Source organism: Pagrus pagrus (genome assembly GCF_965226575.1).
Source record: "Pagrus pagrus genome assembly, chromosome: 6".
NCBI lineage: Eukaryota > Metazoa > Chordata > Actinopteri > Spariformes > Sparidae > Pagrus > Pagrus pagrus.
This window is the reverse complement of record NC_140190.1, coordinates 35326260-35345297: the sequence shown is the minus strand read 5'-3', so window position 1 is coordinate 35345297 and position 19038 is coordinate 35326260. Positions and strand designations below refer to the sequence as shown.

Sequence of the window (19038 nt, the reverse complement as noted above, 5' to 3'; positions counted from 1 at the left end):
GCTGCATTGTGGGAAATGTAGGGTTTAGATTTTCTGGGTACTAATGCTGCGTTCCAGACAACTCAGAACTTGAATATCTCTGACCTTCTACTGGAAAAATAACAACCAGGCGCAACTCGAATTCAGAATTCCCACTTACTCACGACACATCCAACTACCCCGACTTGATGAGGGAGCAACTGTCTGACATCATACAATGGCAGCAGCCATAGGGAGGGGGCATCATAGTCCACAGTATCCGTGTATCAGGCTTGTGAATGGAGTCTTTACATACATTGTTAAGTATAACAGAGTTGTAAAATAAAAAATGAAATGGTGTTGGTCACCTCATGTGTTCAGGATTCACTGTGTACACACTTGTCAGAGACATGATTTTGTTACAGTCACACAAGTTTATGTTCACATTTGGCATCGTGCACCTGGAATGTTTTGAGGTCAGAAGTTGGAATTTTCAGCTTTGAAAGTCTGACTTATGACTTTGAATGGAACACAGAATAACTGTCAGAATATGTGCTGCTTCTATTTTGGTCATTCTTTTAAAAAATCTAATATCAAATGAGTGCAGTACTAATCCCAAAATGTTTCACCTCTTTCAGAGTTGAGCTCTACAGGTGACTGTCTTCAGTCCATCACCTGGAACACATCAAGCAGCAGTCCGACCTCATTCAACTGAAATGTTTATTCTAGTAAACAGTACAGAGGATCACTGTTCAAAAGAAACCAGCATCTATTCTCTCCTCACCTATTAGTGTAACTGTAAGCAATCCCCTCAATGCTTCATAGTCGAGCTCACTGCTTCTTCTTTGTCTTCACTTTTTATAGGACAAATATAACATACATGATACTGTACAGACTGTATACAGTGTATGAATCTAATAAAGACAGCTCAGATTATTTAGATTCAGAAGAGAAAAAAGTCAAGTGAACAAAGAATAAAACAAGTCCCTCCTCAATCAGTTTGGCTGCTTCCTCTGAAGCATCAGTATAAGAGTAAAGACAGAAATCAAAGGTAAATGAAATATCCACCATTTGAGAGAAAAATCAAAAGAATTAAAAGTAAGGACATCTTGATATTTTTCCAGCTGTCATCGCTTAAAGATGTATATTTTTAACAGCTAGCATTTTTGATCATTAAAAATACTGAGTAATGAACATCATCTCTCATATTCTTTCCCTGAAATAGACACAAAGCATTTTGGAATGAAAGGTTCTGCAGCAAGTGGAAGGAAATCAAAGCATGAAGTTCCTTTACAACAGTGGGACAGAGGAGTGGCTGGGTGCATAAATAATCAGAATAAAAACATATGCCACATATCAAAAACATCAAACTGGTTTCACATTATACAGAAAACAATAAAAATTAGCATTATCTATTGCACAATGGAGATATCAGACGACACATACAGTATGAATGAGGGTACAGCACACTGCAGAGGAACACATGAAGGGGTCACAGTTCGAAGTCAGGCTGGAATCAAGAGTCAGTACTGTTTGGTACTGACCCAAGTGTCAAAAAGTGTCATACACTTTACATTTCAGAGCGTTTTTGCAAAAAGAAAAATGAAGTGTTTTGGTATCAGTAAACAAAACCCAGGGACTGTATTGTCACCAGACTACCCAGCCCTGCTCTCAGTGAATGTGTGTGCATGAAAACAGACGTTCCATTCAAATATGGCGTTCAGTTGTGACCTTTGAAACAACAGTTTGCCAAATAAACTATTTCTGTTTAACCATCAGAAGTGGTTGAAAGCTCCAGAAAAGCTTGAGTTTTTTTTCAAGGTTTTCTACTGTTCAAGTACTGAGCTCTGTGTCTGGGAGCTTCTGTCAGCAGTGTCTGTCAGCAGTGTTTGATATTTCCCATTTACTGCCACATCTTCTATGAAGCCCTCTGCTTCCTACATGTTGCTTTTTATACTGTGAAATGAAAAGTTGCCCAGACCTTCTCCCAGAAGGTACCGCTGCATCCTATGAGCCTCAGATCTGTTCTACATGATAGATTTCTGTTCCCATGTTTCACAAAGCGTTTCCTTTTTGTCTTTTTGCTGTACACTGTTGTGAACAAGTTGCTGTGCTTTAGCTAACTGTAAATTACTTTGGTAGCAAAGGCATTCCATATTAAACTATTGGTTAACAGCTGGCAACAACCTTAGCTTGTTAGCAGCATGTTACGCAATGTAAATATTAAGTTTTATTAACTATGAGCATTTATTAAAGATGGTTATCATAAAGTGTTACCCTGACCTTTAAAAACAAACCATTACAAAACCCCAAAATATTTGCACTTTCCGTTTAAAGATTTACATCTTCAGTATAGGAAACATACCAAAATAGGCTGGGGGGAGTTGGGATGGGAGACTGAAGGCCTTCACACACAGTCAGTTTTTTCTTACGCATCTCTTTAATCCGCCATCCAATCAAAAACGCTGCAGACAGAAAGCACAGAAATATTGTACACCGAGTCTGACAAGTTTATTCTTTATTATTGTATTTGTTGCAGAGATTCACAATACAAGACAACAAGGAGTCGTCAAACAGTGAATATGACTTTGTGGTCCTCTTACTGTGAACAAAGAAAACCAAAACACTGAGTCCATCCACTCTGGGTCTGACTTAACGGATGTCATTGGACGCCAATTCTCTTCCTTCCGTTATCAGCGTGTACTCTTTTCAAAACCCCATCACTACATGAAACAACAACAACCTCCAAGCTGGAACTGGCAAGTTACTCTAACACTAACCTGGTTGCTAACAGCACAAACATAAACAAGCTAGCAGCTGTTACCTTTTCTTTTGTAGGGATTTAGCCTTTTTGATGTCAAAGCTCATCTCCCCACGCGCAAACTAAGCTTCCCCTGACACCGTCTTGCAGGGACACCATCACTGAGACATTTGAGACTGGTTTGAGGACATAGTTTGACCCTCTGATAAAGGATCTGATAAAAAAAACAGAGTTGGTGTGTAAAGGCCTTAAAACGTTAGTTTTGGTCCTTTCATTGGGCTGCGTGATAATAAGGAACATACAGAATAACACCAGTCTAATACTTTAGGTGGAACTTAACATAACCTAAAATACCTCATTAGCAAAGTGTTTACTAGTGTCGGCATTGACAGCTGACAACAAGCTAGCTTGTTACCTTACAGCTCCAGGTAACAGTACCATTGGTTCCAATAAGGAATGAAAGCAGATGTACTGAAATTCCTCGTAAGAATGTGACAGGAGCATGGCAAAGATTCAAAATGCTGTGAATGGCTCAGAAGTAGATGGAAGCCCCTCTGGAGGTGTTAGCCATTTACAGCTTAGAGAGGCTCGCACCTGCACACTGCTCCCTACAGGTGCACAGCTCGTAACAGCTACAGCAAAGTAAAAATTCACGATATGTAAACAAGACAAAAATGACATTTAAAATTGTCCTCTGGCAGAAAAAGTGGCATTTCTGTCCAATTGGGTGAATTCACATTACCGGGATTTTGAGCTTTTTTCCCCCCAGAAAGGCAGTTCCACAGATGAGTAATATTTGTTCAGTATTTCAGTCATGTTATTGACCTTCTCACTACCATCATCTTGTTCAGTGTGGTAAGTGGAGAAGCAAATGTAAAACCAAATAACATGAGGTCATCTTGTTGCACCAGTCAGTGCATAGCCTTCTTCAGAGGCTGCTGTGACGTTTATGTACTATCTGAGTAGTTACAAATTGTATTTCATCACAATGTGCTTGTGACATTATACTGTTGGTACAGTCTACCCTGGCTACAGCTTGTTAACAACATATAGCTAGTCCTGATCAAGGACCATCAAATGACGTATCACAGCCCTGCCTGGATACCTGATGGAACCAAGACATTCGGGTACAAAGGCATTCATGAAATCTGTTCTGGGAAGAATGTTCAAAGTATACAATAATCAGCCACAACATTAAAAGTACTGACAGGTGAAGTGATAACTGCGATCATCTTGTTACAATGCAATGTTCTGCTGGGAATCCTTCAATGCCTTCATGTGGATACCACTTGAAATGCACCACCCACCCCATCAACTTTGCGACCAACTACACTCCCTCATGGCAACAAACTGCGTGTTGTTTGGGTGGGTGATTTGTGTCAAGACCCAGAATTTCAAAGCAGAACATTGCATTGTAACAAACTGGCATAGTTCATCATGACCCAGGACAGGAATGCTCTACAGCGGGTGATAAAAACCACCAGAACATCACTGGTACCATCTACAGAGCATCAGTGACATCAGTGAAGTGAGATGTCTGCACAGAGCCCAGGAGATACTAAAAGACAACACCCAACCAGCCACAGTCTGTTCACCTTGCTGCCATCTGACAACACATACAGAAGTATCTGCTGACATACCACCAGACTACAGAGCAGCTTCATTCCCCAGGCTGTGATATTCCTCAATTCATCATCAGCACTCCTCCATTAAATTTTTTTTGTTTAGTTCTACAACCCTGCTGTTGCTAAACAACTATTAAATGAAGCTTTTGATGATCAACGTAATTCAATTCACCCTTAAGCGATTTTAATGTTGTGGCTGATCAGTGTAAATTCCCCCGATTGTGGGCAATCAATTGAGACACATTCTAGGCAGTTTACAACAAATCGGGCAGCTGTAGAATAAGAAACAACACCCTTTACAAAGAAGGTTACTGCCTTCAGATCAGTGCTAACAAATCTAATCTAATCATGACACAACAGTTCATCAACAGGAATCTTACTGAGCAGCAGTGTGCTCAGTGCTGTCACTGGATGCTGGAAGTTATTTTATAGAAAGCTAAAACAGTGGTCTAATTTATCAGTACTCAGCCACCAACGGCAGCAACGCAACAAATTTCATGAACAAAGTGACTGAAACTTGAGTTCAATCAGAAGACATCCAGCTGGATAATGTTGTATGATGGTCCTGAGACCAAAGCAGTGCCAGTGGTTACAACTGCTCTCAATAATGAACACTTTGTCAACAAGCTTTGCTTTAGCTCAGACTTCTTTCTCCTCATGATTACTAAGTCATGGTAATGAAAAATGAGAAATTCCATTTTAAATTCCTTTTAAAGTAACGCTGGGGAAAACATATATGCTCTGAGCAGAATGAACGTGCAGGGTGTGCCGGTGGAAAAACACTGAATGAAGCATATGATTGGTCACGGACACACAAAATACAGACATATCAAACACAACATGACACCTGACACTACAATCGAGGGGATCATAGGAAACAATGACTCCAGAATCTGTTGAGGTTTTCAGTCTAAATGAAATCAAACTCCACTCAAGCATCGGTCACCACTTCAAGTAAAAGGGACAGCTCACATACAACAAGGTGAGTGATGAGTCCATGTCGGGACACCAGACTGTGACACATCAGAAGGAGGACTGTTTCCATCTTAAGGACACCTGATTTCAGCCAGTTCCAAACCTTTCCCAACACTCTGCAGCTTGTGCTGCCTGGCTGTGGAGTGACTAAAAGTCAACTACAAATTAGAGCACAGAACAACTACATACATTTGGATGTAGGTTTACAACAAAAACACGTCAAAATAATCAAATAACTGGCTCAAGAAATAAAAACGTGTTAAAACCCTCGCTCTCTAAAAGGAAAACAAGGCCAACTGTAGAAAAATGAATTCCCTTATCCTGCCTTTCATGTATTGGATGTGGTGTGACATTACAGCATCGGGATCAGAGCACAGCATTCGTAAAGAGGCATAGTTAGCTCTGTTCATCTATATACACTGGACAGAGGGAGAGAGAGAGGACTGCAGCTCACAGTCCACTCCCACACTCATCGACAAAGAAAATATATATCTGTACACTTTGTTACTGTCACTTCACAGGATATGTTAACATTATAAAGTCTTGTTTTCACTTGCCAGATACCTGTCACATCAGAGGGAACCAGTGGAACGGATATTCATCAGTTTTTTAACACAACTGATGAACAGTTGCTTTTTCCTCCCTCCAATAATGTGACAAGAGCATAATGTGAACATATCTGACTAATGTCAGTTAACAGTTGTCTTTTTCACTGAGCCAGAGGAGGATGAATCTCTGACTGTCTCAAACAGACTCTCTGGACTGGAGGCAAGATTAACCTGCAGGAACCCTCAGAGCAGCAAGCAGATCCTGTCTGACTCCCCCTGCATGTATTAATTAGCTGTCAGTATTAGTGAGAGGTAATTTGATTCATTAAGAATATTCACCATGCAAACACAATATCAACAAATAATAAAGGCCTTAAGTTACACATAAATATCAGGCCCCGGTAACTCCGCTGGTAGAGTGTGCAACCCACGAACAGTGGCTGTGTCCTCGACCAGGGTTCAAGTCCGACCTGCCGCCCTTTGCTGCATGTCACCCCCCTTCTCTCTCATCCCGTTCCCTGTCATCTCCAAAGCTGCCCTACCTAATGAAGCCATGAAAGGCCAATAAAATTTAACAAAAGAACAAATAAATATCAATTTACACACCATGGACAGTACGCCTCGCCTGTAAAAAGCAATTTGGAAGTGGTCTGATGATGTCATAATGACATCACTGGGGTTGTCTCAGCTTGGGCTCAGAGACGATAAACAACAGAAAGGCTTTGTTACGAAGTGGGGCTGTTTCGCTCAGAGAAAACAGGTGAAATCACAGGAGGGCCCAGTTTAACTTGGCCCCTCCATGAACAGCTCATAATGCAAGTAGTGCCTGAGGCCCTTATTTCAGTTTAGACGTGACAGTCCCTCCAGGATTTTGCAGGCTTTTCTGATGTGGCCTAAAATGCCTGATATCATGGCAGCTTTTATAAAAAAATTGCAATGCCTGTTATCATGTTTTTTTGGCATGACAGATTTCAGAGAGAAACTGCATGAGCAACTGAAACATGCAAAAATAGTTGTAGAAGAGTGATTTTCAATTGATGACATAAGTTTGTGTTCCATCACAATGTTGCGAATGCTACAGAACAGTTGGCATTGGTGCGAGAAAATCAGGGCTTTGTCTTGCCTTTGTCGGTAAATGTGAGACGGTCGAGACACATCTGCATGTCAGTCTGGTGACGTACATTTAAGGCTCATAGGGGATTGCTATGTGTGTTCACCATGTCTGTTCAGTGTGCGGTGACTGAACTAAATTGAAAGGTTGTGCAGAATTCCCAGGGATTGGTTACATTTGCATTAATTGCTGCTACTGCATCATCAAAACTTTCTGGAGAGACTGACAGTGTCAAGAGATCTGTGATGAGGACACACAGTGAACCTGGAGCCTTGGGGGCTACTGAGGGTCTCTGAGCTGCCTGTTTTTAATAGTCCAGCCTTGTCTGTAGTTGAGCTGAAAGTCTCTTGAAAGATCCTGGTGCGCTGTAAAGTTAAAGGGAAATATGCTTCAACTCACCCAGAGTCAGATGAGAATTTCATTTTCTGTACATCCAGTGGAGTTTAGCCTTGTTCACACACAGCAAAGGGAAAACGGTTAACCTCCTTAAATAATTCAACTAATATCAAGCTTCTCACTTCTTATACCTGTCTGGGTTAGTGACAGTATATCCTAAAATAAAAAATAATAAATAAACATTTCAATCCAGTCTTCTCTATAAACAAGAACTTATTGAACAGCTCAGTCTGCAGTAAAACACCTCAAGACTAAATACTAACTGACACAGGGTATACCATCAGAAGGCCAGTGATATATTCATGTCACCCTATATGAGAAAAAAAAATCCCTTTTAAGAAATACCTCGGCAGTTCGAATTGTGGTGTCATTTTCTCTACTGCTGCTTTTGAGAACTTAAGAAAATAGTTCCCCCAAACAGCACTCACAAATGACAACTGTCGAGGTGTTCCATCAGCAGCTCGTCTGCTCGGTTCATCACATTACTGTCCAGCTACTATAGTGCAGAAACACAGTGCATCCGTTTGTTTCCCTCTGGCCTCCTCCTGCTCTCCTCCTCTATCCTTTACTTGTCTGTCAGATGATTTTGCAGCGATGAGCTGTCGGCCCTCAGTGTTGTTGCCGTGTTTCTCATGCTGGACAGAGTTGATGAGTGTGGGGAATGTAGATAGCTGAGGTACAGGTCCTGTGCATATGTGTGTGTGTGTGGATCAGAGTTTGTATGAACAGTTAGTCCAATGATGTGCTTTGTGTCTGAATATGTAGATGTCCCTCATGTCTGCCTGCATGTTAGCCTGCCGATCCGCTGCATGTGTGTCTGTGTAAGTATGTATTTGTGTGTGTGGTGGGCGTTCCTGGTCACGCATTGGACATCTCAGCCTTGCTGAGGGCAATGGCCAGCTCCAGGTCCTCCTGTTCCTGCTGTCGAAGCCTTTTCAGCCGCTCACGCTCCGCTCTCTCACTCTCTCGCTTTGCCCACTCCAACTGCTGAGCCTCGTTCCCAAACTACAGAGACAGAGACAGACAGACAGAGACAGAGACAGAGAGAGACAGAGACACAGACAGACAGCGATAGACAGAGACAGAGAGACAGACAGACAGACACAGAGACAGAGAGAGAGACAGAGAGAGAGAGAGAGAGAGAGAGAGAGAGAGATAATAATCCTTTCTTGAGACATGACATCTGGAGCTTTGCAGGATTAATCTACCTGAAGTGATGTCTCATCAGATGTTTTAATGTAGGTCTAAACAAACATCTGTGTTAGCTTCATTTAAACTAAATGTCAGCCACCATGTGGATGTGAGAGGGAGCCTCCTTCCTTCTGACTACAATGCTGGTAAACAGCAGTGAGTGGGAAAACAACCATGAAGTGTTGGACTTTAGAAATGGTCTGACATGCAGCACACATTTATGATCTACTATAATCTGAGACAACAGCTCAGTCTGAAGCCCTCCTGGGGTCAGCTTAGATACAAAGTGTAAATCTGTCCTCAGAGTACAGAAAACCCATGCTCTCAGATTCATAATCCATGTATTTGATTACCAGCTGCGGCAGCATTGGCTGCTATTTTTTGCATCTCATGAGTCTGTGGGTGTGTGTCATAATTGTAAAATGTTGTCTGGAGACATCTACTGTGGGGATTTTGAGGACTTTGCAAGGTGTGTATTATTTGTCTGACTGTGGACAGACTTTGTTAGTGTGATAGCCTCACAACCGTTTGATGCAGTCACAAGTCATCTTCACAGGTATGTAGTTCAGATCAAAATGAAGGCCATTTGAAGATGGCCGTGGTCTCATGTAATAATGAGTACTGAGTAGTGGGTCAGAACTTGGACATGCTGAAGGGGTTGCAGCTGGTGTGATCCCATCCATCTCGTCTATGTATTTGACAGCATGTCACATCCACTGAGGGGCTGCTGTCCCTCCTGATGGCGTTGCTGACTTTGGCCCACGTATCTATATTTCTATTTAATACAATTACCTTATTTCTGTTAAGGGCTAATTATTTTTCCCATAATAATCCATATTATTATTGCATTCATATAGAGATCCTACTATATTGTCTCCTGTTTATCATATATTCCTTTGTACACTATATAAGTTGTTTAAACAAATGTACACAGCATTACTATTAAAAGTATGAAAATAAATCTGTAAATACATGGATGCATAAGGTACAATTAAAGGTGGGCTGTAAATGCCATATGTTATAGAAACTGAGATTACAGATTTAAACATGTTTTCTCAGATGAACTCAGGTGGGCTCTAAAAACTCTAACCTTTCCATAGATAATAATGTGCAGTCTGGATTGAAAGTGCTAAAAATGTATTAAATTAGCTATTTGTTTATGACTGAGGCAGCAGTTTGCAGTGGTGTTGAACTGGACTACATTACCACATTTACAAACGCGAGGGGAACAGAATATTAGAAACGCATTTCGTTAAAATGCAATCCAGCACAACACCACCACTATGACCTCAGTTATAAACATATTGTGAATTGACGCCGAATTGAACTAAAATGGATTGAAGCTGTTGTACTGGCTACTGCATCCAGTACAACAGCTTCAATCCCAATTTTACCCAATGAAAGGGGCCAGGGAGACAGTGCTGTTGGCCAACCAGTAACAGGAAAATTTTTCATTCAGTAACATTGTCACATGTTGATACTGTAGTTCCCCCTGGAGGTATAATTGGTGCAAATGGGAGTGGTCCATTAGTCAAAATAGTGTCATCAAAGGAATCCTTTCAACTACCCCCAACAGTAACTCAGCATGAGTTCATAGCCAAAACCTAAAATGCTTGACAACCGATTGCTTGCAGCAATCACACAATTAAAGGATGCTTATTCAAAAGATTTTGTTTAAATCACATTTATATAAAAAAAGGGTGGGTTGGGTTATACTGTATTACTGTTTCATTAATGATGGTCACACATGTTGTATGTAAAGCATTTTGCATTTCGTCGTGCGCTCATGTAGTTGACATGCAAACTGAAGGACAACACATTTTAGAGACTGAGCCGACATAAAAAGAATCATGAAAACAACTTCAGACCAGACTGCTGCCATGAGTTTTACAGCAGAGTGACCTGGAGGCTTATTCATGACATCAACTTGTAAAACTGCCAGAAGTGTGCATGGGGCAGATAGGGTTTTATTATTGTTCATGTATCTTTGTTTGTTACTTCTTTAAACACATTTGACTACAGTTAAGAGGGATAAGCAGTAGGATCTGAAGGAATTGTATAATTTTTTCAAGGCTCAAACTATTACATGAACAGTTCAAGTGTCATTTACAATATCTTTAGTTCAAATAAAGGATTTGCAAAAAGTAAAATTTGTCACTTAAATTTTTCAGAGAAAAGCAGGGAAGTGAGAAATAATGCTGTAATACCAATGTTACCTGCAACTTTCACTCAAGTTTGAAATTCAGCTCTTAAAACTACAACTTGTGTCATCGTAAGTAAAACATCTTCATAAACCACACAGTAAACTTCATGTTCTTTTTCAGCAACACGTGATGTAAGATCTATGGAAACAAGTGCTTCCCCATAGATCTGAAATGCAATGCCTTTATGGTCTTTAACAAACACAAATGTTTTAATTTTCTTTGAATTTCATTGTGTGTTCCATGTCTTACCTTGACTTTGTCAGGTCCTGTCAGAGAGGTGGATTACAGAACAGAGAGGTTATAAAGCAGAAATCCCTGAACTCAGTGGAATAAGTTTACAGGACATGACAGCACAGCACACAGACACTGTGAAGGGACGCCTATACAGTTTCTGCTTAGTCCTCTTTGAAACACTGTCTTTGTCTTTAGCTTCTTGTTAGTATTTATTATTGAGACCAAGGGATTCTACTCGCCTCAAACGACATGCACTTAACAGTCCTAATCCAAGTTCATCATGAATTCTTACAGTGTTAACAGGCTACTGAAGCTGAAGTTGGAACTTGTTGCCAATCAGTGACAGGTGAAACAAATGGACAGTGGTGAAATAGAAGTGTCATGTGAATCCCTTCAAGTGGAAACAAACAACACAGAACGTATGGACGGAGCAGTTAACAGGTCTTCAACAACAGGAGATGTGACATGCAGACGAGGACAAGGGAGAAAAGACAGGAGCACAATCTACTGAGTCTGAGTGAAGAGTCCAGTGCAAATGACGACTCTAAGGAAGTCTTGGTCATTCCAGCTAAATGACATAATGTTAGTGATTGTATTTGTATTCTCAGCCTCACCAATGTCTTATTTTTCACTGGATTGTGTTCAAATGTGTCCTGAACATGCATGAAACCTTACAGATGATTTACAACATGCATTCATTTAAATAGTTGTTGCTGAATGTTTACAGTCATCAAATATAATAACAATAAATCAGTTTTTAAAAGAAGAATCTTTCATTTTCAAACATTCATTTCTCTACTAGTTTTCACTCTGTTGAACAAAATGTCGACTTTGTGTAGTATTAATTTAGTTCTATCACATGTTGGTCCTGCATGAAGAACTGAGTGCTTTGAGCTGATAATTGTGTAATTATACATTTCATTGGTAGTTAACTGTACTATGTGGACTACAAGGTTTTCTATCTTTGTTTGATACCTATTAAGAGTATTAAGCCTGTTGGGTTTAGGAAAGGTCCCATGAATTTAAAATAAGTTTTAACATGAATTCTTTTTTTAGAAAATCCACGACATGAACTGAGGGCCTAGGTGAGTTGGTATGGAATGGGCCTACATTATGTCATCATAACAATTGATTGTGCACAAGCCAGGTAACTGTTACCTTGATTAAATTACTGTTTCCAGCTGTTTGTGCTCATGAAGCTCAATCAGCTGAAATCACAGCTGCAGGCAGCAAAGAGCGGGTTTCAGCGAAATACACATTTTTGGTATTTGTGGCAACCCCTATGGGTCATACTCAAAATGCTTTGTGTTGATGAAGGTTCTCAGTCATCCAGGTCATGGTCATTCTAAGTGCTGCATCGTAGGCAACTGGACTTGTTTCAGTTTCTTGAAGACGTTTCACCTCTCATCCAAGAGGCTTCCTCAGTTCTAACTAACTGGAGGGGAGTAGGCTGGCTTTTAAACTCTGTGTGGGAGTGTCCTTACAGAGTCGTTAAGGACATGTGTGAGCTCTGAGTTTCAGAGTCGTTAGGGCCACTTGTGGGTCATTGACTCAACCAGCCTCCATGCGAGTTGTTAGGGCTGGGGGTACCGTCTGTAATATAATGGCCTGTTAATGGCTTTTTTGGAAAAGGACAAAGCCATTGACAGGCCATTATATTACTAACTGTACCCCGGGGAAGCCATCCCATGTATCTATTGACTCCCAAAGATACAGAAGGAAGGAAAACCACTCCGACCCATCAGCAGCAGCATCAACTCAGTTACATTTAACATATCCAAGTACTTAGCCAGTATCCTAGCTCCTTTGGTCGGTAACACGCCACATCAAAAACTCACAGGATTTCGCCAGCAAGGTGAGAGAAATAACACTGGACCCAGACGAAACAATGGTTTCTGATGATGTCACTTTTTACATGCTTTCCCACTCAAAAAGCGGTTAAGATGGTGAAGAAACGCCTGCTACAGGACAGCATTCTGTCCAGCAGAATCAATTTCACCCCAGACCACATTTGTGCCTTACTGGACCGCTGTCTGATGACCACCTACTTCCAGTACAGTGAAGGTTTCTACAGACAGAAGCCCGGCTGTGCCATGGGCTCACCAGTGTCCCCAATAGTGGCCAACCTCTACATGGAGGAAGTTAAGAGCAGAGCCTTGACTACCTTCACAGGAACTGCTCCTAGCCACTGGTTCAAATATATGGACAACACCTGGTTTCAAAATCAGAGCAAGGGAAGTGGAAGCCTTCACAGAACATATAAATGCTGTGGACAATAACATCAAGTTCACACAGGAAGATGTCAGAGGAGACAGTCTGCCCTTCTTGGACTGTGCAGTACACTTTGAAGAAGACAGAAGCCTCAACATTGAGGTGTACAGAAAACCTACACACAGATCAATACTTGCTGTTTGACTCTCATCACCCACTGGAGCACAAGCTGGGGGTCATCAGAAACTTAAACCATCAGGCTGAGACTGTGCCTACTGCGTCAGAGGGGAAGGAGAAGGAACAGAAGCACATCAGGGGAGCACTTAAAACCTGTGGCTACCCAAACTGGACCTTTGTCAAAACCACTTAGAGATCCAGAGCAGACAGAAAGGAGAAGACGAGAAAAAACGTAACAACATTGTCATTCTCTATGTCGCGGGAACCAACACGCTGAGGCAGAAACTTGTCCATCCTGAGGACAAAACACCCAGGCATAAACAGAGGGATGTAGTTTATGTTGTTTAATGCACCCAGGACGGCACAGATTTGTACATTGCGGAGACAAACCAAAACAACCTTTCCATAAATGAATGGCACAACACAGGAGGGCCAACTCCTCAGGTCAAGACTCTGCTGTCCACTTACATCTGAAGGAGAAAAATCATTCCTTTGAGGACAGCAATGTAAACATCTTGGCCAGAGAAAACAGATGGTTTGAAAGAGGAGTAAAAGAACCCATCTATGTCAAACTGGAGCAACCATCTTTGAACAGAGGAGGTGGCCAAAGACATTACTTATCACCCACCTACAATGCAGTACTGAGTTCTCTCCCCAGACAGCTGAACAACCATTCACAACTGGGCTCATCTAGCCCTAGCAACCGACATGAAGGCGGTTGGGTCAACAACCCACAAGTGGCCCTAACGACTCTGAAACTCAGAGTTCACACGTTTCCTTGATGACTCTAAAAGGACACTCCCACACAGAGTTTAAAATGTCTTCAAGGAACTGAAACAAGTTCAGTTGCCGACGATACAGCACTTAGAATCAAAATGCTTTGGCAGACCTTTTCTCAACCTCAGCCTGAAGACAACTACTGAGTTTTATGATAATTGGACTGATGGTTATTGAGTTATTTTCATTCTAAGCCCTGCCCCTTTCGAGGATATTTTGACCGATAGCAGCCATGTTTTAAGACTGATCTTGCTCATTTGTAATAGTAATGTCTAACTCTGTCCCATGATGCTGTACACCAAACTTGGTGTTTTAAGAGTCAAATTTAAAAAAGGAGATGTCACTTTACTGTTTTTCAGTTTATGCTAATTAGCACACAATCCAACATCGAGGACCTACGTGCACCAGGAGGCTTTTTAGTAGAGCCTATTGAGCTGGACTTCCAATATCCAATATCAAGTCAGTATGACTTACTGTGTTTGTGTGCGTAATTTTCTAAATTTAATTTGTGTGCGTTAATTACATCGCCAGCATGTGGCAGATTTGGGTCCTATTTCTTAGGAAGCATTTGCACACCATTTCCCTTCTATGGAAAGCACATTAAGAAGGAATCCTTTATTGCCCCACCCTTCAAGTGTCACTTTGGATACCCTATCTATTAAAAGGTATTCACACTGTTAAAGGCCATGAATTATAGTACATTCAGTGTATGTTTGTGGGCAAGGCTGGAATGATATAGTTTTGTTAGAAAACAAGTCATACTCATACTCAATACTGTTCAAATGTTTCATGGTTTAAAGATGTCTTTGACTTTCTGCTGTTGTAGCCAACAGTAATATGGAAATATTTGATATTAAATAAATATATTTTACACCCCAAATAGTTGAAAGATATTCTACATGAATTGATTGAAAGGTGTCTTCCTTGAATTAGAAAAAATATAAGCTAATTAACTTTCATACTGATTTAATTTATAGCCAGTAAAATAGTAAGAGTATAGCTGAGGTCCCATTAAAAACAAATGGTGAAGCAGCGTCTTTAGCTGTTGTGCCCGGTTGCAGAGTAAAGACATGTGGAAGTAGTGATGTAAAGCAAAACCACAGTGACATAATAAGACAGAGACAGAAAGCAGATATAAAGCACTAATCCACTCCCAACAGCCAGGTAGATGTTGAACAAAGGAGCACATGCACACAGCAAGATCACTGAGGGCAGACAGATTCCAGAGCTGAGAGCTGAGTAGTGATACTGCTGTGTCTCATGTTAAAGAAATAAGTCTGACTAGTAGTTGAACTGAGTAGACAGAAGCATTACTACATGCTGACATAACAGTGATTATTGACCTAAAAAGTGTCTGACCGACATTTGTAATGCATTGTTAGCCATCTGAGGCATTAGTGTGAGTCCCTGTAGTTATGTGCTTATGACTAACAGCAGGTTGGTGTTTCCATTTGTGTGCTCTCTCTATTAGTCCATACTGTGAGCATCATGCCAACACACTTGTGATATTAGCCCTGAGCCTGTGTGAAAGTCCAGGGAACCCTGACAAACTTATGACATGCTTCCTGCCAAAACAAACAGAAGGCATACAGTACAGGGTTCACACCCTTTCCTGTACTTGAAGTCACAATGCAGCTCTGCAGCCTACAAAGCCTCATTACTAAACTGCATTTTTTAACATGGGTTCACATGTTGTGTAATAGTGGTGCATGGGGGTAAGTTTAGGTCTAGTTTCCCTCTCATTACCAATCACTGTATTACTTTGATTGTCTGCAGCAGTTCAAATGAGCTCTTGTGATACTCGGGTACGCTTTTATAAACTACGTAAGCTGTTGTTCTGTGATTAACCAGTAACTTCTCTAGGCTGACCTTTAGATATCGTAGGTCATTGTTCTCACAGCAATGGGGAACAATTTTCCTTTGAGACGTGGCAAGTGCTAAATAAATGTTAAAAGTAACAGTACAGCATTTTTCAAAAAACACTTATTTGCTTTCTTTCAGAGAATGAGATAAGAATATTGACTTCAATCTCATGTCAGCGTGAAGCACAGAGCTGGAGTCAGCACATAGTAGCCTAGAACATGGTTAGCCTAGAAGATAGTAGGACATGGGGAAAAGTTGACTAAAATCAATCATTCTGTCAGTGTGGGTCCAGTTGTGTCAGAGCTTTGATTTTACAATGTGAAGTACCAGAGCTTGTTAACAAGGAGAACAGATCATGTTAGAATGGGCTGCAGCAGAGAATCTGAAGCAGAGAGTCGTGTGCTGTCCTGCCTTGTTAATTACTAATCATCACACACACAGCAGCGCACTGCGTCTGTAAGCGTACTGTGTTCTGCTTTCATCATCGCACTGACAGACGTCATTCATTTCTGGTGTTGTGGTGTTGTATGAAATTGAGCGCAGCTTACTGCATTGGACCTATGTCTGGAAGATATGGTTGAAATCTATATCACAGTATTACAGTACTAAAATAATGTGTTTCTGACATTCATAAATATGGCAGTATTCAAAATATTTTTAAATCATAATAAAAAATAATAATTAGTTAATTGTTAAAAAAAAAAATTAAACCATGTAGTTTTTTAGTTTCTAAAAAAAATGTGTTTGTAATCATTATTTTATCACCATTATTTAGTATTCTATAAAATGATAACATGATACAATCATGTTGTCAAAATATGATTTGATAAACACTTTTTTACATCATGTGCTGCTGTTTAAGCACAACTTCAAACATCAGCCAATCATCTGCACGTTCAGCACTCATCAGTCTCTAGGACAGACCTTATAGACACTACAGCTTCAATCTAGTGACGGAGCTGTGAGGCCTGGCCACACAAACACTTAAACAGTATCACCCATCTCAACTTACAGAACTGAAGTCTGCAAAACCCGAGGTAGAGTCTTTAGGACTTTTACTTGATGCTGATGATGGAACAAAAGGATCTTTGCCACTGAACGGGTCTCCCAGGCCCTTTTTACTCTGAAACGGGTCGATGGTGTCAACGCCGAAGGGTTGGAAGGGGTCACATGGTTTGGAAGGGTCAGCTGTGCCAGACATGCTCACTGGTGTACTCTTACCTGAAGACATAAAGACATTAGCACAGAGTAGAGTCTTCTTTACCGGACACTATATCATATATCATAACATATACAGTACATAGGCAATATCGTTATCAAGTTTGTTTGTCTTTGCACCATCGGAATAAATGCATGCTGACTAAAAACAGACACCTGTTCACAGCTCTGATGGGAGTTTGTCATTTGACTAAAAAATTTGAGAAGTGACTGGAAAGTAAAAGTAAGAGTCAAATCTGAAATGCTCAGGTATTTATTTTAAAAAAGATCAGTGAAGGGAACAGTGACAATTTTTTCTTCATAGTGAGTCCCCGGGACCAATAGGTGCTCATTTAAGTGGCTCCTGGGGACATTCAACAACAACATTTGTGATTTCTGACAAATTACTGTGTTAAACTCGTGTTTAATGTTATATGGTTATGATCATGGTAATATGTTTGATGAAAATGTATCTGAAAATAAAACAAATAAAAAACTAATTAAATCCTAATTCTGAGAACAAAACACTGGCACATCTACGGCTGCCTCCTGAAAATTGATGAGCCAGTCAGCCAGACACCGATGTTGTCAGTCAGAGTAAAGAGACATATATAAAACATAGAAGCTTATGAAAATGCACAGGGATAACATCTCAATGAGGAATTATATAAAAAGAGAACCATAAACGTACTTTTATATTAGCTGCTGCTTTAGATAAATAAAATCTAACTGACAACATGTGATGGTGGTTAGCTGATGACTCAAGCTGCAATTATGGGGGCACCAAATCCTAATCTGGCCCAGGGCCCCAAAATGTGCTGACAGCGGTGTCTGCAGCCGACAGGAGAGGCTCTCCGTGGTGCACAGGGATTTATAACTGAACTATGAACAGAGCGCACACTTTACTTTCTCTGACTGTGAGGAAATCTGAGAGACCTCTGAGAGAAGAGTCTGAGGCTGCAGGTAAAACATACTGATGTAGGCAGATAAAGAAGTTTATTGTGGCACTGAACTGAAGAAAGACAAATAGTTCAGATTCAACGGTTAAAATCCTGTCAAATCATCCTGATACACTTGGCTTCACAATTCAAATAAACTAAACAGTGGTTTATTTTATGGTTTCAACATGATGCATCTCCTGAACAGTGAAACATTATCTGTCATATTCATCATGAGAGAATACAGAATCTATCAGAGCTGATTATTCTTGACAGTGATCCAGATCAAGTTTGTAGCTTTGATTGTTGAAACCTGCGCATGAAGGAAGTATCACAAGTTTCCTTTTATACTTATTTCAATGCGGAGTTGTTGTTCACAATACATCATCATCACAGATCAAATATGGTGCATCCCCTGGACACATGGATAGTGAGTTCATTGCATCCTTTCAGATTTTAACATGTCAGAGACGCAGGACACATAGCTATCAACATCACTGAGGAGGTGCTTCTGGGATATCACAGAAATAATGTGCTTTGTGGTGAGTAAGGCCTGCTGAGAGAGCAAAGAAAAAGAACAAAAACAGATATGTGTCATGAATCTCCAGAGTTAGATGTAAAAACAATAAGTACCTGTGTTCACTTAGCTGAGAGATACCATGACTCAACACTGCAGCCTGCATGAGTAATTCTCACCTTAGTAAACTAGGTGGATAAAACAGAATCTGATTTGATCGGTTCCAGATTAAAATACACAAACACTGAACTCTCTGCTTCTCATATTGTGCCCACGCCCTGTTTCATCTCCGGTGTCACCTCAAAGATCGCTACCAGTTTTTGAAAGCCACAACAGTTTCACCTCCACATGCGAC

The 19038-nt window shown here is 40.6% G+C and overlaps 1 protein-coding gene across 10 annotated transcripts in view; it reads right to left on the bottom strand.

Annotated features, from left to right (window-relative positions):
- Positions 1–660: 660 nt before the first annotated feature.
- LOC311259134 (epidermal growth factor receptor substrate 15-like 1) overlaps positions 661–19038 on the bottom strand; it is a 100699-nt gene continuing 82321 nt past the window's right edge. For 6 of the 10 annotated variants that reach the window (XM_084356025.1, XM_084356027.1, XM_084356034.1 and 3 more), the window contains 2 exons: positions 17044–17252; positions 661–8379 (listed from right to left, as the gene is read on the bottom strand). In XM_084356025.1, the coding sequence (XP_084212151.1) occupies positions 8233–8379; positions 17044–17252 (356 nt within the window). In that variant the 3' untranslated portion in view covers positions 661–8232. Of the gene's footprint in view, positions 8380–11018; positions 11036–17043; positions 17253–19038 lie in introns of all 10 variants that reach the window. The other 4 variants (XM_084356028.1, XM_084356033.1, XM_084356032.1 and 1 more) reach the window with 3 other exon arrangements.